Source organism: Amia ocellicauda, chromosome 20 (assembly GCF_036373705.1).
Source record: "Amia ocellicauda isolate fAmiCal2 chromosome 20, fAmiCal2.hap1, whole genome shotgun sequence".
Taxonomy (NCBI): Eukaryota; Metazoa; Chordata; class Actinopteri; order Amiiformes; family Amiidae; genus Amia; species Amia ocellicauda.
The window spans coordinates 10,015,535-10,043,020 of record NC_089869.1 but is presented as its reverse complement, the minus strand read 5'-3'; the positions used below and the strand labels follow the sequence as shown (position 1 = coordinate 10,043,020).

General features: G+C 38.2%; 1 protein-coding gene across 2 annotated transcripts in view; it reads left to right on the top strand.

The window, feature by feature from the left end:
- Positions 1-27,486, top strand: part of LOC136716269 (heparan-alpha-glucosaminide N-acetyltransferase) — a 91,581-nt gene that overhangs the window by 23,709 nt on the left and 40,386 nt on the right. For both annotated transcript variants that reach the window (XM_066693869.1, XM_066693868.1), the window contains exons 5-7: positions 1,368-1,437; positions 1,798-1,864; positions 5,144-5,223. In XM_066693869.1, coding sequence (XP_066549966.1) covers positions 1,368-1,437; positions 1,798-1,864; positions 5,144-5,223 — 217 coding nt within the window. The remainder of the gene's footprint in view (positions 1-1,367; positions 1,438-1,797; positions 1,865-5,143; positions 5,224-27,486) is intronic.

Below are 27,486 nucleotides of genomic sequence, written 5' to 3'. Positions count from 1 at the left end.
AGGTTGTTTTTAATTTTGTCTCATTAGCAAACACTTTCCTTTAGTTCTTTTTTTGGTACTGCGTGTACAATATGTTACCAAAAGTAAATGGACAAGCTTCCATCCACTAGTAATGGATGTGCTATGTTTAGACAATTGCAACAGTCATTAAGGCAAGGGTGGGCCTACACCCTTTTAAATGCCTCATAAAAACTTTTGTCTTTTGTAATTTGCCTGCAGTCCCAATAGTTTTGGTAACATAATCAAGGCATTTATAGAATGCATTACAAATATCCTGAAGCAAAGTTAGATTAAATGAGTATCTTGCTGTACTGGCAAGAGGCTAGTCCTGAGATGAAGTATTGAATTAATATTTCCCTGGTCACTTCCTGTAAAACACCCTTTTTTCTGGTGAGGGTTGAGCTATTGTTAGGCATTGCAGGGCATTGTGTATAAGGTCCAGCACATATGTATGGTGTTTATACGTTAAAATCTTACCCTCATCCACTTCTTGTCTTGCTTTTGCTATCTAGACTCTTTTAAGATGTTTAATGAAAATGAAACGCCATCTTTCTTACAGCAGAAAACTAATTTGCTAAGGTGTGAAAAGCCAATGGGCACGATGGTCTACAGATCTTCAATCTAAAAACAATTGCAGAAATCTGACAGCTAGAACAATGTGCAACCAGAGGGCTCAGTGTGGCCACTAAGGAAATGCAGAGACAATCGATTGTCTTTTCAGTTAGTTAGTTACGTTTTAAAACACAATCATAGGTAAACATAACTTTACTTAACATTGATTGATTCCAGGATGCAGATGTTATATGCTTAGTAACAACAGTATTGGACAGCAAATGAACCACCAGCATTTACAGGTTTACGAATGAGTTTGTCTGCACTTTCTGTTTCACCACTTGTGAGAAGCTTAAAACTCCCCAAACTCTATCAGTCTGTTTCTCAAAGGACCTCAGCTTCTACAAGAACAGGTTTGTGTTTGTACCTCTCCCCACAGATTTTATGTGTTTAGTTTTCCCACCTCGTCTTATCAATCAGATCAACCCATCTACATATACATATTATTTATATTTGTGTCCATCAGTCTAATGTTGAATGCAACATGCCATATGTTCTTCAGGTATCCATTCATAGAAGTTTAACAGAAGGTGCCTTTTCTCAATCGCACGCTTATCATCACTGTTACCACGTTGGTAAAGTTCATGAAACGTAACCATCACATGTTCTTTATTAAATGTATGCTATCACTTTAATTCACATTAATGCTGTGCACTTAATAGTGAAGAATTGCGACTTGATTTTCCGCATTGCTTAATTTAATTATGCATTGCATTTTAAATCCTGACTTCCTATTTTTGCTTCCTTTCGGCTAGCTCTTCTGGTAGGAGCAGTTGTCCTGGGTGCCCTGGCTCTTCTGTATGTATTGGGATCCTACCTTCACAGGTAAGTGTTTGATGAGCTCTGGGATTTGGGATTTGGCTGAAGCCCCCAACCACTCAACTTCCTTTTTCATAATCATCACATTTTGAACAAGAATAGTAATAATAATATGAATGTGGTATACTCCTTACTATTGGAATTGAATCTTTCTGTATTTATACATGTATTCGTTGAATCTTTTCAATCATTTGTGAATTTCACCTCTGGGTTCTCTAGGTAGGGATGTAACTAGAAATATGATCCACTTTGGCCTTTTAATGAACTCTTTGATCATCCTAGTTCCATCATTACGGTTTAGAAGCTGTTGAACCATAAATTCTGTCTTTCTTCAGCGTATCTCTTATATATTTGTTTTCTTCCTAGGCAGCCGTGCACACAGAAGTACATCAACTTGTTTTGCTGTAAAAACGTGCAGCATTCAGTGAACTGTGTAAGTACCAATCTTTATTCACCGTAGCTTATTTCAATTAAAAAGCTGCCAGTTTTTATATTCCAATATTTCAAAAGTACCTCTGATTATTTACCAGTGTAATGGAATAAACTCAACTGTTCTGCGAGGGGGGAAAATAATAATAAAACCTGACATTTACAGCCTGCATATAAAAGTGTTTAAAGTGATTGAAACTGATAACAGGGGAGGATGCACATTTACTGTTGTGAGTTATAGTCAAGCTCTACAGCAGACAGACAAGAAACACGGCTTAAACTTTCTCTGGCAGGTTCCTGTCTCAGCTGCAGGAAGGACGGCTGTTTGCCCATAAATAAAGCTGAAATGTTCTTAAATCAAAACACCCACCACCATGTGTGTCTGACTTTATCCTCCAATCTGCTAAATTTACCTTTAAAATCTCATAAGCTCGGAGAATGCCACAGGGTAAATGCATAATGTGCTACACACATCTATTTCTTACACCCTCCAGCCTTGTGTAGAACTGGTGTTGTTTCAGCCAAACCAACACCATGTGTGCTGCTTCTGAAATTGAGGCATCTGTTATTGTATTCTAGGTGCCATTCATAACATTAGAGAGTGACTGTGTTTGTCAGCATCTTACTAAATAGGTTTGAACAGATTTAGTTGTAGAAACTGCTAATCTTTTAACGCACTGTTATGAATAATATGCTTTTCAGCAAAGTTTGGAGTAAATAGAGTGTTGCATTTTAGCTGAATTTGACATTCAAAATTCAAAAGTCCAATACCTAATATCTTCCCAGGAAATCAGTACATTTTTCTTTGGTGATATTCTTTTGTTTTCAAACCTGTGTATGTAGAGATTTGAACACTGTGTTATTAATACCATTTGATTGTAATAACAATATATAAAAATGTATTTAATGGAGCAAAAGCAGTAAATCTACGAAATACACATGTATTGATTTCTTCATGGCATCTTGTGCCCTTAATGGAATCTTTTATAGCATCTTCTTATTGTGTATAATTTTTAGATTGTCTTATCTAAAACCATTATTAGTTTTTCTATAGAAATGAAACATGTTTAATTCTCTTTTCAGTTTAATTTTCAGTCACATTTCATTAATTTACTTCTAAATGTTGTGGTTTCGGAATATATTTTGAATGTCATTCATGTTATAAGTAATTTTGTAGCAGCAAATATTTGTTTCTAGATGATAAACTGTATCTTTTCCTCCTATACAAATGAGAACTAGTACAAATTTCCCTTGGAATAAAGAAAATCTGAGAATATTCTGCTGGCATATATACAAGGAAAAAAACCCATCAAAAAATAAACAAAACACACTTGACCTCTGATCTTCTTTATGAAGATTTGAGTGTCCATTTTTTATTTTCTTTAACATTTTTAATAATGTGATTAGAAATCCTTCTCCCCTGTTTCCACCAAGTTTATCCTGTAGGGCTTTGGTGGAGGGTTTTAATGTCTCACAAGTCCACATTCATACGTCACTTGTTCTTTTGCGGCAGAGGTATCCATCTCCCATCTGGCCGTCCGCAATGACAGAGAGATACATCAGCCAGAATTAGGAGCGTGGCATCTTCCTGCTCTGTTTCAGTGGTGTAATTCAATCTGAGCAGGACCAGAGGTCTGGCCTGAGAGAGGCTCTCTAAAATTGAATGAAGTGGTGTCTCAGCTTCCCTCTGCCACAAAAATAAACATATAGAACTTCCCCTAAACCGATGAAAGTACACACACACGTAACATGGTTTGTCAACAATCACAGCCTCCTCTTCCTGGGATTTTCATTTCTTGTTCGATCAATTCATCTATCAATCTTTTCATTTGTGTGGAAATTTTCATGACAGCCTTCTCCAGACTCTACTCCCACTCCTGCTCCTATGACTGGCGGAGTTTACCTGTGTGTTTTGACCTTACTCTAGACGATAATGCTTGAGTCAGACATGAAATGACCCTCTTCCTCTCAGGGTTTACATGGTGTTGATGCCATGCAAATTAAGGTCAAAGAAGTTAATTAATATGTAAAATAGTTCTACGTACAGCTCTCGTGCTGTTTTTGTGGGAAAATTCCAGAAAAACTATCTTGCACTTTTAAAATGCAATCATTTAAGGATTTATACAATTATATCAGTAGCATTTGCACGTGAATTGTGGGTTTACATATGGAAATGTGTGTGTTTTTCCCATGTTTTTGTCATTATTACATAATTTACTCGAGTAGGAGATTGAATCTGTCCTTCTCTGTGGCTGTTTTTGGCTACAAACCTGATTCTGAGTTTTTGTGCAAAATATGCACACGCATCATCACTTCACAAGTTAAGAACACTGCATGTAAACTCCCCCTATGACTACTACTACTACTGTTAATAATAATAATAATAATAATAATAATAATAATAATAATAATAATATGTAGTGGTGTTGATATCCCAATAAAAGAATAATTATTTAAAAAGCACATCATTAAATAATTATAAAGCGTAGATATGAGAGCAGCCCCTGAATCAGGAAACTGCTTAAACTAAGGCAGTCTGTGCAGAAGTCTCCCACAATGCATCACAGAGTCTTTTGAATGCACAGTAGACCAGCAATAGCTGAGCACCAACAGCTGGACAGTAAAATGACTGTAATTCTTTTAAATGGATAGAGCTACATCTTAGGGGTCAAGCTAAGATGGAAGCTTCACAACTTTGAAAAAGTGATATCTGCCAATTGCTTCCTTATAAATACCGGCATGACAGGCATTACAATATTCATTCTGGAAAAGTCATCAATATGTTTCACAGCTTCCGGCATAGAGAGACTTGCTGTAATGCATCTGATTAAATCATTGGAAGGTGAAAAGCATCTGTAGTTCGGACCGATGTGATGCATCACACCAAGGTTTCCGTTTTGAGCTTTAAGATTGAACTTGGCACAGTCATGTATTTGCCTGAAAGCCATGAAATCTGTGATGCCAAGAACCATAATTTCCCCTCTCTGCTGGTTAGCTTTTCACTGCAAAGAAATCTGTAAAATGCATATGTCTGGATAAAGTGCAGACATAACCAATTCAGTTCGTTTTTCTTTCTTAATGTTATTTTATTTTCAAGGTGATAATTTCTATATTGAAATAAATAACTTATGCAAAAAAAAAAACACACACTCATACCTTCAAAACTGGATTCCCCCCAACAGAGGAATAACATGGATCTGTTAATATTAACTTTGTTATTGAGACTTTCTGTCCTGTTATTTAGACCAGGTAGACAGTAAGCTAATTGGAATCTTTGTTTTAGGACACCACGACAAATGACAACGGGGCCAACCACACAAAAGCGAAATCTTCTCGCTTGAAGTCTTTGGACACCTTCAGAGGGTGAGTACTTCCTCACAAACCCAATGCATGATTGTCCTTTTCTTCTTTGCTTAGAATGTAGATGGAAATATTGATATTTATTACATTTTTATATATAAAGTGGTTCTTCCCTGTTGTGTTCTATATAAAATTGGAAAATACTGTGAAGTGGATATGGTCAGCATGTGCTAATTTTGTAACATATTGTAATACTAGCATAAAGAACTTCGACTGAAAAACGAAGCACGTCATAACTTTAACATTGTGGTTGCGAAGACCGGATGGATATATAACTGCCTTCCATATGTGTAGTGTAATGAATGGGGACAGGGTTCATTGCATGGTTACAGAGTCATTTGGGCCTTGGTTATAAGACACTTGCTTTGGGCATCTTTTCAAACATATTTGGTCTCTGTGGTTTCAGAACAATGAATTCCTGTTCAAAAGGAGTGATGAGATTTAATATCTCATCTCAGCGATGTTTAATTGGGTCTTGGGGGCAGACGCAGAGCGTGCTCCTCAGCTACAGGAAGCTTGTGTCAGTCTGATCTCCCGATTGCCGTCTGAGGAACTGATATAATAAAACAAACAATATATCAGAAAAGATTCAGCAACCAAGGAAGCTGGTGTTTGAGCTCAACCGCCGAAAACTGATAAATGGATAAAATGGGGCTGGCATACTTATCTGGCAGGGAAGTTTGTCTGTGTGCCCAGGCACAGAATTGTTCGTGATTCAATCTATTAGGGTTATGATTCTTATCAGATGACATGAAGTGTTATTAAAATTTGGTTCCTGCTTGAAAAGTTGATATGTTAAAAACATCAATGAACTATATGGACAAATCTTTATCAGCAATACTTTACTTTAGCTGTTTTTTTACTATCATCCCACTTCTAAAACATGCACAATAATAAATCACTCAAACAAACAAAAATATATATTCTCTGCATCAATATCACATTAGTTCCAGCAATAACATTACAGGCATCAGTATTTGTAAAACTGCATTATTAGACAGACATGTTCCTCGGAAGAAAAGCTAAAAACTGTACATGAATTAACTAAGACCACAGGACTGAATTAAGCTATTTCTCCATTAGGAGATGTTACATAATGAAATAAACCTTGTAAGCATCACTATTGTTTTTGCTGGTCTCAGACATCTTCAGTGAGTGATGGTGACATTGTTATGCTTGGCCCACTTCCACCTTATTCCTTATGAAACTCAGTGAAACAGAGTGCAGAGCGGACCCGGAGAGTAGTATTAACATTAGAAATGCAATCTCTGGAGATGTGAGCTTCCATTAGAATTAATTATGTCCACTAATGGATCAGTTGCTGGGTACACTTTTTGGATTTTGTTAAATAATTTTACTATAATTGTAATGTGGTTTTGAACTTTATGGGACTAAACTCTACTGAAATTACCTCTGCATCATTGCTTTTCTTGAAAAAGTATACTAGGGTATAAATAACAAAGTTGATTTCCAGAAGTATCAGTTATCCAATAATCTTTAGATTTGATACTGAATTTCCTTCAATTAATTGATCCCCATAGTAGTATCAGTTAACACATATGGTGTCAGATCAAACTACTGATATTTAATTCAACAACAACAACAAAACTTGTTTGGTTCTAAATGAAGAGCAAGATGGTAAACAAATCATTTCTTTAACATTTATCTCAGAGATTCGTGGATAATTAAATATTTTGTGAAATCAATAGATCACAATATCACAATTTACAGCAGAAACACATTTTTATTTCCAAAGGTACGTAGACGTTGTTGGGTTCTTTTATCAGATTATCAAATATTCAGTATACTTATCTTTGTTTTATAGAGCATTATTGCTAATTGCAAATGGGATCATGTTAGGGCACTAATAATACTAATAAATATTTAATAACAAGTAACGCATAATGCTGCACTACATGTTACAAATGTGTAGTAATCTTTAGATAATAAATATCTGCAGTACTGTAAATGTACTGAAACCTCTGGCCTGGTTAGTATGTAGAAGAGAGAGTCTGTCCTTTATGCACTGGGATCGATAGCCATTGAACACAACAAATTGCATTCACTCCCTGCTATACTTTTGATTTTGTTTCGCAACTGCATCAATATCATTTTGTTTTCCTCAAAGGCACAAGCGATGCTTCTCTGCTTCTGAATTAGACATGGTTATGCTCTTCAAACAACCATTCAGGAACAAAATGCAAAATTCCATTAAGAGAAAAAGCAATCAGTATAATATTATTATTATTATATAATGCATACATGCATAAAAATGTAATATTCACTAAAAATTATGTTGATTTTCTTGCATTACACACTTCATTATAATACAAGTAGCATGGAGTCCCCAAGGGCATCAGGCTAATGAAGTGAACTAGATTCTGACGTTTTGACATCAGCATAGACCTTTCTTTATTGGCAGAGACAATAATAGTCATGGGAGAGAAATGTAACAACTACTTTTAATTACATCCAATTGCCTCATTAACATCCTGCCAGAGATAATTGGTTTAATTTTAAGTTATGGTGCACCAAAAGCACATTAAGTAATGTGTAGCACTCTGCAATCATGACCGCTGTAAGATAAATCAACCAGACTGTGTTCACGACCCTGTGGCCCAAAGCGCAGAGTGTGAAGATTTGACTACATTATGACCAAAGCAATGCATTGTTTTTAAAGGTTAGACTGTGAAAACTTTGTCATGATCAGATTGTGCAGAGTAAAAAGGCAGATTTGTATCTACAGTACTGTGCAAAAGTTTTAGGCAGGTGTGAACAAATAAGAACATAAGAAAGTTTACAAACGAGGAGGCCATTCGACCCATTGTGCTTGTTTGTTGTCCATTAATAACTGAGTGATCCAAGGATCCTGTCCAGCCTATTTTTAAATGTTCCAAAATTTTCAGCATCTACCACATCGCTGGGGAGTTTGTTCCAGATTGTGACGACTCTCTGTGTAAAGAAGTGTCTCCTGTTTTCCATTTTGAATGCCTTGAAGCCCTATTTCCATTTATGTCCCCGGGTGCGTGTGTCCCTGCTGATCTGGAAAAGCTCCTCTGGTTTGATGTGGTCGATGCCCTTCATGATTTTGAAGACTTGGATCAAGTCCCCACGTAGTCTCCTCTGTTCCAGGGTGAAAAGGTTCAGGTCCTCAGTCTCTCAGTAGGACATTCCCTTCAGACCTAGAATAAGTCTGGTTGCTCTCCTCTGAACTGCCTCTAGAGCAGCGATATCTTTCTAGTGTGGAGCCCAGAACTGTACACAGTATCCAGATGAGGTCTAACTAGTGCAAATGCTGTAATGTAAGAATGCTTTCAAAAATAGACATGTTAATAGATTATATTTATCAATTAACTAAATGCAAAGTGAGTGAACAGAAGAAAAATCTACATCAAATCCATATTTGGTGTGACCACCCTTTGCCTTCAAAACAGCATCAATTCTTCTAGGTACACTTGCACACAGTCAGGGATTTTGTAGGCATATAGTCAGGTGTATGATTAAACAATTATACCAAACAGGTGCTAATGATCATCAATTCAATATGTGGGTTGAAACACAATCATTAACTGAAACAGAAACATCTGTGCAGGAGTAATAAAACTGGGTGAGGAACAGCAGACTCAGCTAACAAGGTGAGGTTGCTGAAGACAGTTTACTGTCAAAAGTCATACACCATGGCAAGACTGAGCACAGCAACAAGACACAAGGTAGATATACTGCATCAGCAAGGTCTCTCCCAGGCAGACATTTCAAGGCACACAGGGGTTTCCAGATGTGTTGTCCAAGCTCTTTTGAAGAAGCACAAAGAAACAGCAACGTTGAGGACCGTAGACGCAGTGGTCGGCCAAGGAAACTTACTGCAGCAGATGAAAGACACATCATGCTTACTTCCCTTCGCAATTGGAAGATGTCCAGCACTGCCATCAGCTCAGAACTGGCAGAAAACAGTGGGACCCTGGTACACCCATCTACTGTCCGGAGAAGTCTGGTCAGAAGTGGCCTTCATGGAAGACTTTCGACCAAAAAGCCATACCTCTGATGTAGCAACAAGGCCAAGCGACTCAACTATCCATGAAAACACAGGAACTGGGGTGCAGAAAAATGGCAGCAGGTGCTCTGGACTGATGAGTCAAAATTTGCAGTTTGTTTATCAAAGGACTATCTTCAGCGTGAAGAAGAACAAGGAGTCCTGGAAGTGATGGTATGGCCCCCACAGAGCCCTGATCTCAACATCGAGTCTGTCTGGGATTACATGAAGAGAGAGAAGCAACTGAGGCTGCCTAAATCCACAGAAGAACTGTGGTTAGTTCTCCAAGATGTTTGGGCCAACCTACCTGCCGAGTTTCTTCAAAAACTGTGTGCAAGAAGAACTGATGCTGTTTTGAAGGAAAAGGGTGGTCACACCAAATATGAATTTGATGTAGATTTTTCTTCTGTTCACTCACTTTGCATTTAGTTAATTGATAAATATAATCTATTAACATGTCTATTTTTGAAAGCATTCTTACTTTACAGCATTTTTTCACACCTGCCTAAATCTTTTGCACAGTACTGTAAATGTTTCACTTTCATAAATTATAGTAATAATAGTTATGTTGTATTTTTCTCCTGAAATATATATTTTTATAAATTATTTTGTATTTGTACTGGTTCTCTACTTCCATTTCATTTCCTGCCACATGTGGGGAATAAAAGGATCTTAAAGGAATTCATGAGAAGTAGTAATAACGGCTTGTACAGCAGTCACACTGATGGGTTACTGCAGACTTTAAGAGTGTATGACCATTTAGCTTTAACTGTTTGAAACCATCATTTAGTGAAGAACTGCAATAACATTCATAAGATCTGACTGCCATTAAAAAAACATTTAGCGATGTTCAACACGGGGCAGCCAACACAAACCTTTGTCTTCAGACTACAGATAATGGGTTCCTCGGCATCGATATTGCCTACAAGTCCTAATAAAAAGGATAAAGCACTTTTTATAATGAACTTACTGACAATTCAGTGGAGTTAAATAAACCATACAATAGTTTCTGACACATTACTCAATTTAGCCATTATTAGAAGTGCAGTGCTTACAAATAGTGTACAATGAGAAAAGACAATGTGGCCCATCAGAGCTCGCTCCCCTCCTGTAATATATTGTAATAATATAATGTTGTTAGAAGGATCCCAGTGTAAGACTCCGCCACATGCCTAGGCAACGTCTTTAACCCTCTCTGAATAACAGTTTCTTTGTATCATTTCTAAATCTATGACTAACTTTACATTTGTGTACCTTCATCTTAATACTAATATTAAAAAGTTAGAGTTCATAACCGCATTTTGCATTTCAAACTTTTGCAGAGCTCATCATCAGTCACTTTCAGCTAAATTTAAATAAGTTTAGTGCAACTGATAAATGATGTCCGACCTTTCTAGACCTTCCCAAATGCATTATGTAGTGATTACTGGCAATGTTTCCTCTAAGCAGGATGTCATGTAATTTCAATTTCACTTCTCTGATGTTAAAGTTGCTGATGCTGTAATGTTGGACTTTATAGAAACTTGAAAAACAAATAGACGAAAACACACATATATACAGACGGGTGACAAATTAAATGAGTGGAGGAACAACACAGATGCTCAACTGGCTAGTGTTTCAATAGGAACAGTGACTAAGGTTACATCTGCATTTAGATCTAAGGGAAATACATCAGTAAATAGGGTTGGAAATTGTGGTCGAAAGCGCACATTCGATGACCGTGATGCTCGTGCATTACTGCGATATGTAAGACACAACAGCAACTGACTAAGAATGAGGTGACAGAGAACGTCAATGCAGGACGAGATCAGACTGTGTCAGCAAGAACAGTCCGTCGAGAACTATACAGAGAGGGATATTATAGTAGGGCTGCAGTGCGTAAACCCCTCATTACAAAGACAAATGCACATTTGAGAGTTCAGTGATGCAAAAACCATAGGCACTGGTCTACAGAGATGTGGAAAAAAAAAGTGATATGGTCAGATGAGTCATCCTTCACCATATTCTCGACAAGTGGGCGAGTGCATGTGTGGCGACACCAAAACAACGGTACAGGCCTGACTGCTGGACCCCTACAGTGAGGGGGTCCAGAGGCTCTGTTATGCTGTAGGGGGCATTTTCCTGGCATGGTTTGGGTCCACTTGTCCCCTTCAAGGGAAGGGTCATTGCAAATGATGACAAAGTTATTCTGAGTCATCACCTTTATCCTATGGTGACACATTTCTATCCTGATGGGAGTGGTCTCTTCCAGGATGACAATGCCCCATCCACAGGGCACGAGGGCTCACTGAATGGTGTGATGAGTATGAAAATGATGTGAATCATATGCTATGGCCTTCACAGTCACCAGATCTCAACCCAATTGAACACCTATGGGAGATTTTGGACCGACCTGTTAGACAGTGCTCTCCACCACCATCATCAAAATTGAGGGAATATCTTGTTGGAAGAATGGTGTTCATCCCTCCAGGAGAGTTCCAGAGACGCACTGAAGCTGTTCTAGCGGCTTGTGGTGCCCAACACCTTATTGAGACACTTTATGTTGTTATTTCCTTTCATTTGTCACCCGTCTGTATATTAATGTTATGATCATGTAACCGTTTCACATTCCAGGTATTACATCCAATGTCCTCCTTCCTATAAAGTTTTAAGTACTAGTTATGTTTAAAAGTAAAGCTTTTCTCTCTTTTTAGGCAAGTAAACTAATGTCCTTCATGTCTGAACTCTAATTTAGTCATAGCTACCAAATGTAAAATTATTCTTCCCTGCATAGCTATACTGCTTCCTGGATAACAACTCTGTGTGACTGAGGTTATTGCCGTCATTATTTCAAGTGAAGTGTTTAAAACAAAAGCCAATTGTCTTGATTTCACTTGATGTTGGAAATCATTTCATCCTAATGAATGACAAAACTCAGAGTTTATGTTTGGCTATGTTCTCTTCAGTAGGATCACGGTTAAGCGGTTTTGTTTTGACACACCGATACAATATTCTGTTTTATGAAGTGGATTCTACAGTGTTTTAATTTCCCAGTAATAAGGTCATTGTGCTGTACCTAGGAAAGATAACAGTAGTTGTCCTGGCTGGAACTGTGTGGGTCATGATAAAACCAGCTGTACGCCAGTGGGTCACGACCGCTGTCATTCACTAATGACTGCCTAAGCAGCTCATTTCCTCATTATGACTAATATATTTAAATTAAATTTAGCTCCATCATATTCTGTTTTCTATGTCCTTGCTTAATGTGGGCAGTGATACGTCTCCTAAGGGCAACTTCTAGGTAAGGACAGAAAGTAGTAGGTATTTCAGGGGAGGAAATGCATTTTATGTCTAATTAATTTCTTGTGGTTTTGAGTTTTCCTTTTTCATTTTTACTGGCAATTCACTTTTAAGGTCGGGTATCTTGCTTTTTGTGCCAGTTCATTATCAATTATCCTTTTCCTGAGCAGTATAATATATTACATATTATATATTACATATATTACGTATTTTGACAACATCATCAAATAATTGGGCATATCAAGATCTTTGATTAGATTTTCATGTGTGGTACCATACGTTTTGTTAGTTTTTGTTTTCTTTCTTTTTGGTGTTTGCTTTTCTAGTGTGGATTAAAGCTGCTGTTTCTAATTTTCAAATACACATTTAACAGTTTCCATTCCAAGGGGTTTCAGTTCAGTAGTTGTTATAACGGGATAATGGCTTACATTTGTTATATTGCACTCCGGTTATTTATATACCTTGGTGAAGAAGAATAACAGGCACTGAGAAGTAGGATGTTGCTCCATTTGTCAGTTACTGGTGATGTCAATAACTAGATGTGAGATATCTGCAGCTCGATAGAGACCTTCACAGATAAATTATGCAAGGTGGGACTAAACCTTTCTTTGTACATAGCAGCCTCTGAAGATCTGCTTTACAGTTTAGTGGATGTATAGAAATTAACTGAATTTAACACAACCATTTTTAGGTGATATATACCTTATACTTCTGTGTGAGGATGTATGTAACCTTTATATGATACTGATGACTTGTATCAGTAGTAGTAGTAATTGTGGTTGTTTGATGAGTAAGAAAAATAGAATTTAAACATTTTCGAGGTAAAAAGTAAATGTTTCAGTGTGAAAAATTGAGGTTCTGCAAACGAAAGCTTGGGTTTCTGATATGGATATCAGTTCAAGAAGAACGTGTGATGAATTGTGACACTGTCTAACTGAAGGAAAAGAATGATATATCGAACATAATTAGTTTAAGTAAGACCAGCAATACTCTTCATCAGCAGAAGCAGGAGAAGAGATAAACTGTGACATATCAGGGACTGTGCAGTGATATATGGGACCGAGTCTGTCCAAGCAGAAGTCATATAATGAAATCCATGTTTCTCATTCACCCAAGAGAAAAACAATCCCTTTACATTCCCAGGAAATGTCCTGCATTGACCCCTTTAATAAACACATAGAATAATCAAAGTCTGCATCCGTAAAGTTATGATCCTTGAAATAATACCATGCTGATGAATATGATTAATTCGTGTTTTGTCCTTTCCTTGTGTTCACTGTTGTCGGCTGCTCATCCCAGTGGGTTACCAGAAAGCAATTTCTACTCAGATACAATAAATAATGAAAAACATATTTGTGGTTAGTAATTGCATTTGAAGTTGGCTTTAATTTCTTCACAACATATTAAAAAAAATTAATTAGCAAATTATGTTTTGGGTTAATGGTATAATACCATTTCCTTCCACTGGATGGTAGGAGAGAACCAGAACACATGGCAAGTGTAGATGTTACTAAATAATTAAAAAATGTATTTTTAATTCATATTGAAAAGATTTGATTGATGTTTGGGTTGCTGAGATGAGAAGGTTGTCAAAGCTTTAAACTGTAACTGTTCTATGTAGGCATACTTTACATTAATATAGTAGGTTTCTTTCAATTATTGTATTGTATTTTAATTATGGTGTAGCGTCAATCCTAGTTATATATTTAGATTTATTTTGAAGTGTCTTAGTGAGAGCAAAACTAAAAAAGGCATGTGTGCATTTGGTCACGTCTTCCTATGATTTGGTATTGTCTTGTTTATATTCTGTTACTACTGTATGTAATTTGTTTGTATTGCAAATTAAGTCGAGCACAATCTTTAAAAAGATACCTTGTTTTCATGTCTCAGTGCATGTTAAAATGTGAAAATTAAACACTGGCACAGCATCTTCCAGAAGTGCCTCAGTGCCTTTGAGCCTGAGCTTTACATGGTTTTCCAACTGGCAAGTTTTAATTTCCCCACCCAATGTCCATCAGACATTGTGTCAAATTCAGTCATGCTCAAGAAAAAGCCCTATAATTTATCCTTCTTTGAAATGCTATTCGGAAAACATGCATTAGCAATCAGCCATTTCCTGCAGCTTCGTTTGCATGAGACCCATCGGGGAACACTTTCCGAGTGCTTGCCACATCTGGTTAAAAACAGTATAGTGTCTGAGACATGCGCTGCCAGGGGAACCCTCACCAATCACCATTTTTAATAGGGACCCCAAACTGAATGACCTATCAACCACAAAATCTAAGTTATAACTAAATTACCCTTCAGTGAGCCAGTTATGCTGTTTCAGAGTATACATTACCGTATTACCATATTTCTGGTCTTTGGAATAATTTATCGAAAAGTTTAAAAAGGACATTGAAAACTACAGCACAAAGAGCATTAGATCTCTGGAACCTCTGAGAAACCATCATTTAAATGTTTAAATAATACAATATTGGATGTTAGCCAGGATGCTGTATGTGATATATATGTCACACTGAGTTTCTAGGGAGGCCGATTGATGATTGTTATGTGTCCTTGGCAGTTGATATGCAAGTTGAAAAGTTCTCCATCACAATCAACACCAACAACTTTGCTGGGGAAAAGGCACTTAACTATATGCCGAGCAAGGCCCTTCATACCGGCTGCTCTGTATGTAGTCTGCGTGTGTAACAACAGGGACACTGCATTACTCAAAGTACTTTATAAGTACCGTTATTGAATAAGAAGGTTGTGTGATTCAGCTACCTATACTTATGTACATATTTTGTCTATCAATACAAATATTAAAATGCATAAATGCTTACTAAGAAACAATTGTGTTAGAGCAGAAAGGAAGTAGGGCATAATCAGGGTTCATACATCTTATTGCAACTTTAAAAGTGTTACAGATTTCCAAAGCCTGCCCCACAGTTAACTTATATTGATAGATTGTGTCGTGTTACCAGTTAAACACAGAGTATTTTCTGCTTTTTTGTCATTTGAAGTTGATGTCAAATAGCAAGTGGAATTTGATCATGTTGTCCACTGAGATCTGAGGCCCACAACCAAAAAGGCTGGGGACCTCTGTTTGATGAATTATCCTTTTTTATTTTATAACACCGAGTGGATTTGGTTTTCCATTTGCAGATCATTCCATAATGTTTAAAGTAGCAAACACACTGCAGCGGCACACAGTGCAACCTCTCCCCGCTTCGACACACACAGTGCTTTTTGATCTAATAGAAATACTCCCGTGGAGCACAGTAATGTTATACTTGCTGTTGTTGCATGGCTGTGTTTGTAATGGTTTTAATAAACTCAATTAACTGAACTAAATAGGAAAACAGTGGGATGTGAAAGGAAATACTATGTTAACCCCTGTGTGCAGCAATACCATTGATTTGCCCTGACACAGAAAGCACTGTTCAGAAAGTGCTTGTTTTGCTTCAGCCTTCCATTACAGGTGTACAGATCAATGCAGAGATCTATATGCTTCAATAAAAATAAAATTGCCTTCCCGCCTATGTTTACTTCATTACTTTACATTTACATTACATTAGTTCATTGGTTATATAGTTAACATTAACTGGTTCTAATTGAAGGACATTTAAGCTAAACCTACTGCTAAACCTATTGATGATATTTTATATTAGTTTGTATTTTATTGGCTATAACATTTTATGCTGTAAATTAGATTAAAGTTCGAAGTATGCTGTTTTTTCATTTCATAGTATTATGCAGTAAGAAAAAAAGTCCTTTCTCCAAAACCACATTGAAAGAAAACATATTCCTTATTTTTTAATGTAACTCACATTCTGGATTTTGAAGTCGTTTGTACTTTGTTCTTATTTATTTATTTTATTTTATGATCTTGGACAGTCAAGCTTCCATGAATCAAAGCATTATAAGCAAAGCACAGCATTTATCAGTCCTGTTATGGGATTTCTGGTGATACAATCAATCAGCTATTTCCAGAGATTATATATATATATATATATATATATATATATATATATATATATATTTACAGTGGGGGAAAAAAGTATTTGATCCCCTGCTGATTTTGTATGTTTGTCCACTGACAAAAAAATGATCAGTCTATAATTTTAATGGTAGGTGTATTTTAACAGTGAGAGACAGAATAACAACAAAAAAATCCAGAAAAACGCATTTCAAAAAAGTTATAAATTGATTTGCATGTTAATGAGTGAAATAAGTATTTGATCCCCTCGACTTAGTACTTGGTGGCAAAACCCTTGTTGGCAATCACAGAGGTCAGACGTTTCTTGGAGTTGGCCACCAGGTTTGCACACATCTCAGGAGGGATTTTGTCCCACTCCTCTTTGCAGATCCTCTCCAAGTCATTAAGGTTTCGAGGCTGACGTTTGACAACTCGAACCTTCAGCTCCCTCCACAGATTTTCTATGGGATTAAGGTCTGGAGGCTGGCTAGGCCACTCCAGGACCTTAATGTGCTTCTTCTTGAGCCACTCCTTTGATGCCTTGGCTGTGTGTTTTGGGTCATTGTCATGCTGGAATACCCATCCACGACCCATTTTCAATGCCCTGGCTGAGGGAAGGAGGTTCTCACCCAAGATTTGACGATACATGGCCCCGTCCATCATCCCTTTGATGCGGTGCAGTTGTCCTGTCCCCTTAGCAGAAAAACACTCCCAAAGCATAATGTTTCCACCTCCATGTTTGACGGTGGGGATGGTGTTCTTGGGGTCATTCCTCCTCCTCCAAACACGGCGAGTTGAGTTGATGCCAAAGAGCTTGATTTTGGTCTCATCTGACCACAACACTTCCACCCAGTTCTCCTCTGAATCATTCAGATGTTCATTGGCAAACTTCAGACGGGCCTGTACATGTGCTTTCTTGAGCAGGGGGACCTTGCGGGCTCTGCAGGATTTCAGTCCTTCACGGCGTAGTGTGTTACCAATTGTTTTGCTGCCTTGAGATCATTAACAAGATCCTCCCGTGTAGTTCTGGGCTGATTCCTCACTGTTCTCATGATCACTGAAACTCCACGAGGTGAGATCTTGCATGGAGCCCCAGACCGAGGGAGACTGACAGTTATTTTGTGTTTCTTCCATTTGCAAATAATCGCACCAACTGTTGTCACCTTCTCACCAAGCTGCTTGGCGATGGTCTTGTAGCCCATTCCAGCCTTGTGTAGGTCTACAATCTTGTCCCTGACATTCTTGGACAGCTCTTTGGTCTTGGCCATGGTGGAGAGTTTGGAATCTGATTGATTGATTGCTTCTGTGGACAGGTGTCTTTTATACAGGTAACGAGATTAGGAGCTCTCCCTTTAAGAGAGTGCTCCTAATCTCAGCTCGTTACCTGTACAAAAGACACCTGGGAGCCAGAAATCTTGCTGATTGATAGGGGATCAAATACTTATTTCCCTCATTAACATGCAAATCAATTTATAACTTTTTTGAAATGATGCTAGAGGTCAGAGGAGAATGGGCCGACTGATTCAAGCTGATAGAAGAGCAACTTTGACTGAAATAACCACTCGTTACAACCGAGGTATGCAGCAAAGCATTTGTGAAGCCACAACACGTACAACCTTGAGGCGGATGGGCTACAACAGCAGAAGACCCCACCGGGTACCACTCATCTCCACTACAAATAGGAAAAAGAGGCTACAATTTGCACAAGCTCACCAAAATTGGACAGTTGAAGACTGGAAAAATGTTGCCTGGTCTGATGAGTCTCGATTTCTGTTGAGACATTCAGATGGTAGAGTCAGAATTTGGCGTAAACAGAATGAGAACATGGATCCATCATGCCTTGTTACCACTGTGCAGGCTGGTGGTGGTGGTGTAATGGTGTGGGGGATGTTTTCTTGGCACACTTTAGGCCCCTTAGTGCCAATTGGGCATCGTTTAAATGCCACGGCCTACCTGAGCATTGTTTCTGACCATGTCCATCCTTTTATGACCACCATGTACACATCCTCTGATGGCTACTTCCAGCAGGATAATGCACCATGTCACAAAGGTCGAATCATTTCAAATTGGTTTCTTGAACATGACAATGAGTTCACTGTACTAAACTGGCCCCCACAGTCACCAGATCTCAACCCAATAGAGCATCTTTGGGATGTGGTGGAACGGGAGCTTCGTGCCCTGGATGTGCATCCCACAAATCTCCATCAACTGCAAGATGCTATCCTATCAATATGGGCCAACATTTCTAAAGAATGCTTTCAGCACCTTGTTGAATCAATGCCATGTAGAATTAAGGCAGTTCTGAAGGCGAAAGGGGGTCAAACACAGTATTAGTATGGTGTTCCTAATAATCCTTTAGGTGAGTGTATATATATATATTTTTTTTTGTATCTATTATTTATATTTATCTATCTCTTTTGTGTTGTGTGTGTGATTATGACTGCTACATAACTGCATGTTTAAGAATGTTTTCTTATTTATGAAATATGCTGAAAGGGAAAAATTATGATTGTTATAATATTGACCATATCCTGTAGATTCCTTGTCACATATTTGTGGCCCCCAAAAATAAAGAGGAGCTACGAAGTTAGTTCTCCGACTATCTCTGTGAATAGAAAATCTAAAAATGCATGTTTTACAACCTACATCAGGAAGGTCTGTCATCTTATTGCACTTTTAAAAGTATTGCACTCTCACACGATGGTACAACTAGCCGGCAATAGCAGGGGGCTCCTCTGACCTTTCGGGTTTCATGAGGACGTGTTAGCGTGGCAGCGGGGCACTGGGGTGATTAGAAGGGCTTCCGAGAGACGCTCTGCCCGCTGGTTGTTTTAATATCTGGACTGGCAGAGGAGGCCATTGCTCTGTCAGAAGTGATTTGGAGTCAGGCTGGGATCTCCGGCAGTATTTATTGCACCTTTTATACCTCAGGCAACAGCATTTTTTTCCATGGTTGTTCATGAGATGTAATAACAATATAGAAACACTTATTTTCCTTCCCTTCATTTATAAGTACAGGTACCTGCAGAGCACTAAGTAAAGCTGTCACTCTGCCAATTTGTATTGGAGTCACGTTTTAGTCTTCATCACGAGGGTGGGCACAGTTATTTAGGCCACAAGATCCCAGGTGACTTCGATTCGAGTCTCTTCTCTGCCTGGCCAGCATACGGCTATAGCCCAGGCTGGATGTATAAAGCTCACCAAGACCCACATATCTGAATGTGTTTTTATCATATTTACCATATTAATTGCTGCCATTTCTCATTTAACATTCAGCAGGGTCATCAACATAGCATCGTATGAAGCAAAAACAACTTTTAAAAACTTCTAAGTACTTTCACAATTGTTATGTTTGATGGAAGAGGGGAACGATTTTGCAATGCATGTGTGGCCAGTCTTTTATATAATCTGAATTGTTGGTGCACAGAAAATACATTTTGAATTAATACTTCAGGGAACAAAATTAATTAATTATGGTTGACTTTTTATATTTGTATACAGTATGTAAATCTGGTACAATAATGCCCAAAGTATAGTCTTTGATTCCAGTCTTTTATTTATTTAAAATGATGATCTGTTTGTACACAGAACATTTAAAAAGTATGCTGAAAGGAAAGCAGATGTACGTTAAAATGCTTTATTGGGCTGTACAGGTATATAAATTCAACCAGGAAAAAAAAAAAACTGCAAACCATAGTCCATACTTTCCACTACATCAGTTTCTAATATTGCTTCTCCCCTGCTAACAATCCACAGGCACTGATGCGTGACATTTCATATAAATTGCACTACTGTTCTGTCGTCAATGTCTGCAAAAGCTCACATGTATGAAATAGAAAATTGCAGACACCCCCCACCCCCTACACACACCATATTACAAAATCAAATCTGCAGTTCAATACAGGATAGGAAAGACATTCTTACATGGAAATATATCTATATAATAGGTTTAATACTTTAATTGAAATCAGTATAATTCCTGGAGTAATCAGACAGTTACGTGCTTTACCTCGACAAAGGTGACATCATTTGTGTTTATTTGGGTAAAATATATTCATCTGTCCCTGACATGTTAGGAGGCCGGTTTATTATTGAGATCAGCATGCTCTTGTTCTGGGTAGAGCATTTAATTACTGATAATGAAAGGTCCTGTCACATACAGATACCCTCGTCCTGACTCGTCTCTCATCGTTTCCTCCGTACTTCCCCTGAAGGATCTGAGCAGCTTAATTTACGGGATATTTCATTCTTTTCATGGGATCAGATTGTTCATGGGAATCTCCTTCCAGATTTAATTAGACATTTAAAGTTTTACGTGTCTGGTTTGAAGGAACAAGAAACTGCTCTCTGAAGATTTGGCTTGATTAATCTATCACCTTATGCTTCCCCATTATCCACATGACACTGTTCATTTACATTGATGTGGAAATGTCTGGAAGAGTATTGTAGCTTGTTACTTTATTAACATTCCCTATTCATGTTGGCCTGTAATGCATTTTGTAAAGGAAATAGTCAAAGGAATTGGTTTAAATTAACATTTTAGATGAGATGAGATTGAAAATGTCAGCAGGTGATGGTGGCTAAAGTTGATCCTATAGTAGTGGTATGTTCACCTATCTTCTCACCATACTTATATAAATTGAATGAGAAATATCTGTGCAGAAAACACATAACAGTAAAGCATTTATGCAAAGGGAAGATGAGAGGAAACTTTCAGTGCAGCAGCAGTGAGACATGGCAGGCTTATGTCTTCTTTTGAATTATGATAGTCCTGTGGTTTTGAGGAAATCGTTACAGAGGGTCAAATCTTTAGGTTATGAAGAGACTAGTTGCCATTGCTGTAATGCGTATGAGATAGAGCCACAGTTGCGGTCATTGATTAATCTTGACTTGGGAGTTTTAGTCGAGTGAAATGGAAATGTATAGAATATGTGCCAAAAGCAGCACCTACTGGAAGTGTTCGATTCATTAAAGGAATCTGTCACCTCTGACAATTATTCTTAATTCCCCAGGAATTAATTTTAATTGTATTGATTATAATGCATGCTATAGAAAACAAATCAGGTTTTTTGTCTTAGAACAGGTGTCTTATTGATACTTCGAGTAGAGCACCGGCACAATACTTCACCCAAATATTAGTATTCAGAGGAGCAATGTTGAATGTATAACTGTCTGGCCAGAGTGTTAATTGCCTTGTCTAAATTATTACTCCAGTGTTATTTATTGAAATTTACTGTTGAACCAGATGCTGACTGCTACAAAGGGTCTGTTTCAATTAACAGGCACTAATTCCCAGAGGGGTTGTAGGGTAAAGTAAAAAATTGCTATAAAACTGGACATGAAGGGGAGTTTGAAAGAAATGCACCCCAAGCTTTTTAATGTCACAGACTTAAATGTGTTATATCACCCCTCCCCCCCCTCCCAGAGTTGGTAGGGCTCTTTATAGCAGTTGGGGGAAGGGGCTTTAAACATCATCATCAAGGGCATATTTCACTGTGTGTTGTAGGATGGGCTGAAGTTCACTTTTTCTGATGATTCGCGTGCCTTGTTTCATGCGTTGATGTGTATTTTCAAAGATGACGTATTAATAATGGCCGTAATAGCACAATACCTATCAATGTCATGGTAGAGCATAGACATAGGCCCTATATTGAAGTAAGTATCTATCACAAGAGGACACCTATATAGTTTATAAAGGCAGTGCATGTACCTATATTGTCCACAAGGCCAGGCATTTATTTAGTGTTTATCTACTAAATGGAAGCATGTTGGCTTCACTTTCATGAGAAAGAAAAATCTTCAATAACACTGATTGTTATTGAGAACGAATGTGATGTGCCCAGCTGTATGTGACATACCTATGACAGCAGGCAGGAGTTAACTCACGGTGTTACCTGCTGGAGGAACACACTATCATCTAAAGCTGTGTCTGCATTGTGTGATTGGGTCTGTGTCAGGGCGCCGCTATCAGGGCCTTGTACTAACACTGTCTTGATATTTAAAGATAAATGAAATGTGTACTAAATGGATAAACAAACTCATGGTGCTTACAGTGGAGGTGTATTATATTAAAGGCAGTGTCCTCAAAGCAGGCTGCCATTCCCTGCATGTTATCATGTACCATATATATGTTTTACTTTGTTGTTTTAATCTTCTTCATTAGTTGTCTATTTATTTTTTGGTTCCCATAGACTATTTTTTCTGTCATGACTCATGAGGTTTGTGGTGCATTTCCTTCATTGTTACTACTTGTATTGTTCAAAGCATTAGAGGGCCACTCAGAGTTATGGAAGGACAGAAAAGCCTGTAAGTGTTAGGCTATTTAATCTGTTTCAAGGTCTTTCCTTTCCCTTCACATTCTCTTTCAAGATGAGTGTTTCCCTTTTAACCCAGATTCCCTTCATTTGGCCACAATTATTACACCATGACAATGCTTAATTGCCTATTTAGAAGGCGTTTTGATTAGTCAAGCTGTGTCAGTTTACATTACAGTGGAAAATAGCATGGAAAATAAAGTGACAGGTTGTCAGAGCCTTTTGTTTGTAGTCATTTACCATCATACAACCAGGTGTAAACAAATCTGACCAGTGCATGTGGACAGTGTCTGTGAATCCCTGGCCAGTGTAGGGGACATTCTATGTGAATCCCTGGCCTGTGATGGGGACAGTGTGTATGTGGACAGTGTCTGTGAGTCCCTGGCCAGTGTAGGGGACAGTGTCTGTGAATCCCTGGCCTGTGTAGGGGACACTGTATGTGGACAGTGTCTGTGAATCCCTGGACATCAGAATGGGCAGGAAAAATAATATATTTTGCACACAAAAAAACTTCAGTCATCAGAGTCCTGTGACCAATCATGGAATCACATGTCTATCGCTTGTGTAAATCAACAGGTTTATTCAAACTTTACATATTACTCCTCTCTTCTACTATAATCCTTATATGTCATCATGTTATGAAGGGCTTTGAAATGGTGTTCAGCCCATTATGATGATCACCCAAAGTAAAATGGTTTAATTCCATTTAATGAAGATAGTCAGAGAGAGTTTGCACTACATATTATCTTAATTTGTTCTTATTAACCTTCAACTTCAAATAAAACCCAATGTGGCAATTTAGTTTTATGATCCACTCAATCAAAATGTAATGTAACTATATATATTTTGGGTGGCACAGTACTTTTTAATCACATTTTTTGGCAGGACTTAGCATATTTCTAGTCTATGCACGCCAAAAGTCTGCAGTTTTGTTTTTTAAATGTTCAAATTAGAAGGTTATGTGTATGTGTTTGCTTAACATCACAAATCTTGAACATCAAAGTACTGTCATACATCAATGTTGGCAATGAATGATGGGCACTTTAACACCTAGTTCACTTGCAAATAATTCAAAAAGTGGTTCACTTGTCAACAAACCTTTTTTTTAGGTTCAAACTTAAATTTGAAATTAAGTGAAGTCTAGTTTGTTTGTGTCATCCATTTGCAGCTTCATGCAGACCACATTTTTATTGGTTTCACATTGCACTTTTCCAAACATGCTCTGTTCTCTTGCAATTTTAAAAAGTAATAATAATTAATCGAATAATTGTTTAACATAAGTGGTCTTGCTATAACTTTAATTTATTTGGTGCTTTTATCGTATAACTGAATGGACCATGCCAAGAGATTATTGTGTGTTAGAGCGAAGACATTTACTACTGAACTGTCAGATAGTAGGTTGTAGGGCTTCAATGAAACGAAGTCTGGGCAGTTCTTTTGTGTTTGAGTGCAATGACATCACTATCAGAGGTTTCACATATAGCTCCAAATGAACCAAACTAAACTTCAATCAGCATCAGTATGTGTGAAAGTTCCAGTAAACACATACATCTTAAGTTGTATTTAATTCAGTGATTTCTACTTCAACTGAAGTGCAGGTGAAGACTATGGAGATCTATATACTAAAAGTTAATTGCCTTATATTTGAAATTATGGTGCATCATTTCCCTGTCAGAAGACCCATTATAAGCCGTGACTCAGTTCTGAGTATTGAGCTTCCACCGAACTCCGTTTTTCTGATTATTTTTAGCTATCACTAAGAAAAATTTCCCCAGAGGACCAAATCATCAGTCACTGAGCGACAGCATTAGTAAATTCTCAAATGAAGGTAAAAAAGGCTCTTACTTCTGTGCACTGTGAAGAATGACTTCTTCTCAAGTCTTAACGCCTTCTCCCTGTTTAAAATGCTCAATGTATATTTCATATTGTTTCCAATTGCAATCCCTTAGTGCTACTGACATGATATATAATTCTTGACTTTTTTCCTTTTGCATTTTCATTTTTTAAAAAGGATCCCGTCGTTAATTATGAGTCAGCTAAAAGCTTGCAGCCAGTCTGCTAATATCTGCACCACAAACACGGGTCTCAAGCCAGAGCTGTTGACAGGGCTACTTATGCGCTTTCATCTGCATCCTGTTTTGCAAAAGGTTTTGATAGATTTCGGATCTGTTAAACACAAATCAAAGAGCTTATCGTTCCAGATTTCCATGCAGCGCTGTCAGGAAACTTACACACTTTCTGGTTAAAGCTTATCAACTTCATGTAAAATTTCCGGATAGGGAGTATTTAATAAATAACACCTACAACTTGCACGATCTGTAAGGCTGAGGAAGGTTACAGTAGAGATGGAACAGATTGAAAGAGTCTGAATGTGAAATCTGCACTTGTTTTGAAGTAACAAAAAGTGAGAAGGGAAATGCTGTATTTCTCAGACTAATAAACTGGGTTTGCTCCGGAAATCAGCTAACTTCCATTTACCTGTACTGTGTCACTATTTTCAAGAGTGAAAGACTAAAACATGATTATGAATCATGTGAATCTTTACTTTTATTTTATTTTCTCTTTTGAATGTTTAGGGACTGTCACTATTGCCATACAATGACTGCACAATGAAAGTACAGAACAGTAAATTGTAGTAATCTGCCAGATTAAACAGTTAGTATAATGATGGAGAGTTTCTTAAGCTAAATTAATTCCCCCTATGCCTTATGTTCACTTTTACATAAACAGAGATACAATTATTCCATGAAAACAGAATACTCTCATATGGTCTGTATGCTCTCTTAAAAGTCAAAAGTGAACGACCCGAATGTCAGTATATATAATAAGTTATCCAGCCAAGGCAGGAACATATTTTGGAAACATGTTTAGAAGAGCGCAATGTATTCAGCAAATATCTAGTACATGTAGGGCTGGTTTCACAGACCCAAATTAGCTCTAGTCTGGGACTACCCAATGTTATTTTAGGTAGAGAAATCCAAGACTAGTGCTAAGTCTTTAAAAAGTCTTAGTGGTCTGGTGATTTTGTGTGCAAGCCCCAAGTGTTGAACGATGTCAGCATAAATGTACTTTCTTGGAATAACCTGGTTGAAAGATATAGTCTCTCTCTCTCTCTCTCTCTCTCTCTCAGTTGTATATATACACCGATCAGCCATAACATTATGACCACCTGCCTAATATTGTGTAGGTCCCCCTTTTGCTGCCAAAACAGCCCTGACCCGTCGAGGCATGGACTCCACTAGACCTCTGAAGGTGTGCTGTGGTATCTGGCACCAAGACGTTAGCAGCAGATCCTTTAAGTCCTGTAAGTTGCGAAGTGGGGCCTCCATCCCACAGATGCTCGATTGGATTGAGATCTGGGAAATTTGGAGGCCAAGTCAACACCTTGAACTTGTGATTCATCAGACCAGGCCACCTTCTTCCATTGCTCCGTGGTCCAGTTCTGATGCTGACCTGCCCATTGTAGGAGCTTTCGGCAGTGGACAGGGGTCAGCATGGGCACCCTGACTGGTCTGCGGCTACGCAGCCCCATACGCAACAAACTGCGATGCACTGTGTGTTCTGACACCTTTCTATCAGAACCAGCATTCACTTTTTCAGCAATTTGAGCTACAGTAGCTCGTCTGTTGGATTGGACCACACGGGCCAGCCTTCGCTCCCCACGTGCATCAATGAGCCTTGGCCGCCCATGACCCTGTCGCCGGTTCACTGCTTTTCCTTCCTTGGATCACTTTTGATAGGTACTGACCACTGCAGACTGGGAACACCCCACCAGAGCTGCAGTTTTGGAGATGCTCTGACCCAGTCGTCTAGCCATCACAATTTGGCCCTTGTCAAAGCCGCTCAGATCCTTACGCTTGCCCATTTTTCCTGCTTCTAACACATCAACTTTGAGGACAAAATGTTCACTTGCTGCCTAATATATCCCACCCACTGACAGGTGCCATGATAACGAGATTATCAGTGTTATTCACTTCACCTGTCAGTGGTCATAATGTTATGGCTGATCGGTGTATATATATATACAATTTTCATCATTTTGGCTCTGTACGCCACCACAATGGATTTGAAAGGAAACAATCAAGATGTGTTTTAAGTAAAGACAGGTTGCAAATCCTTTGCAGTCAATGACTGACTGAAGTCTGGAACCCATAGACATCACCAGATACTGGGTTTCTTCCCTGGTGGTGCTCTGCCAGGCCTGTACTGCAGCTGTCTTTATTTCCTGCTTGTTCTTGGTGTTTTGCCTTCAGTTTTGCCTTGAGCAAGTGAAATGCTGCTCAATTGGATTCAGGTCAGGTGACTGACTTGGCCATTGCAGAACATTCCACTTCTTCGCCTTAAAAAAGTCTTGGGTTGCTTTCGCAGGATGCTTCGGGACATTGTCCATCTGCACTGTGAAGCGCCATCCAAAGAGTTTTGAAGCATTTGGCTGAATTTGAGCAGATAATATAGCCCTGAACACTTCAGAATTCATCCTGCTGCTTTCGTCAGCAATCACATCATCAATAAATACAAGGGAACCCTTGGCAGCCATAAATGCCCATGCCATAACATGCTTCACAGATGAGGTGGTATGCTTCAGATCATGAGCAGTTCCATCCCTTCTCCATACTGTTCTCTTCCCATCATCTTTGTCTCAACTGTCCATAGGATGTTGTTCCAGAACTTTAGAAGAA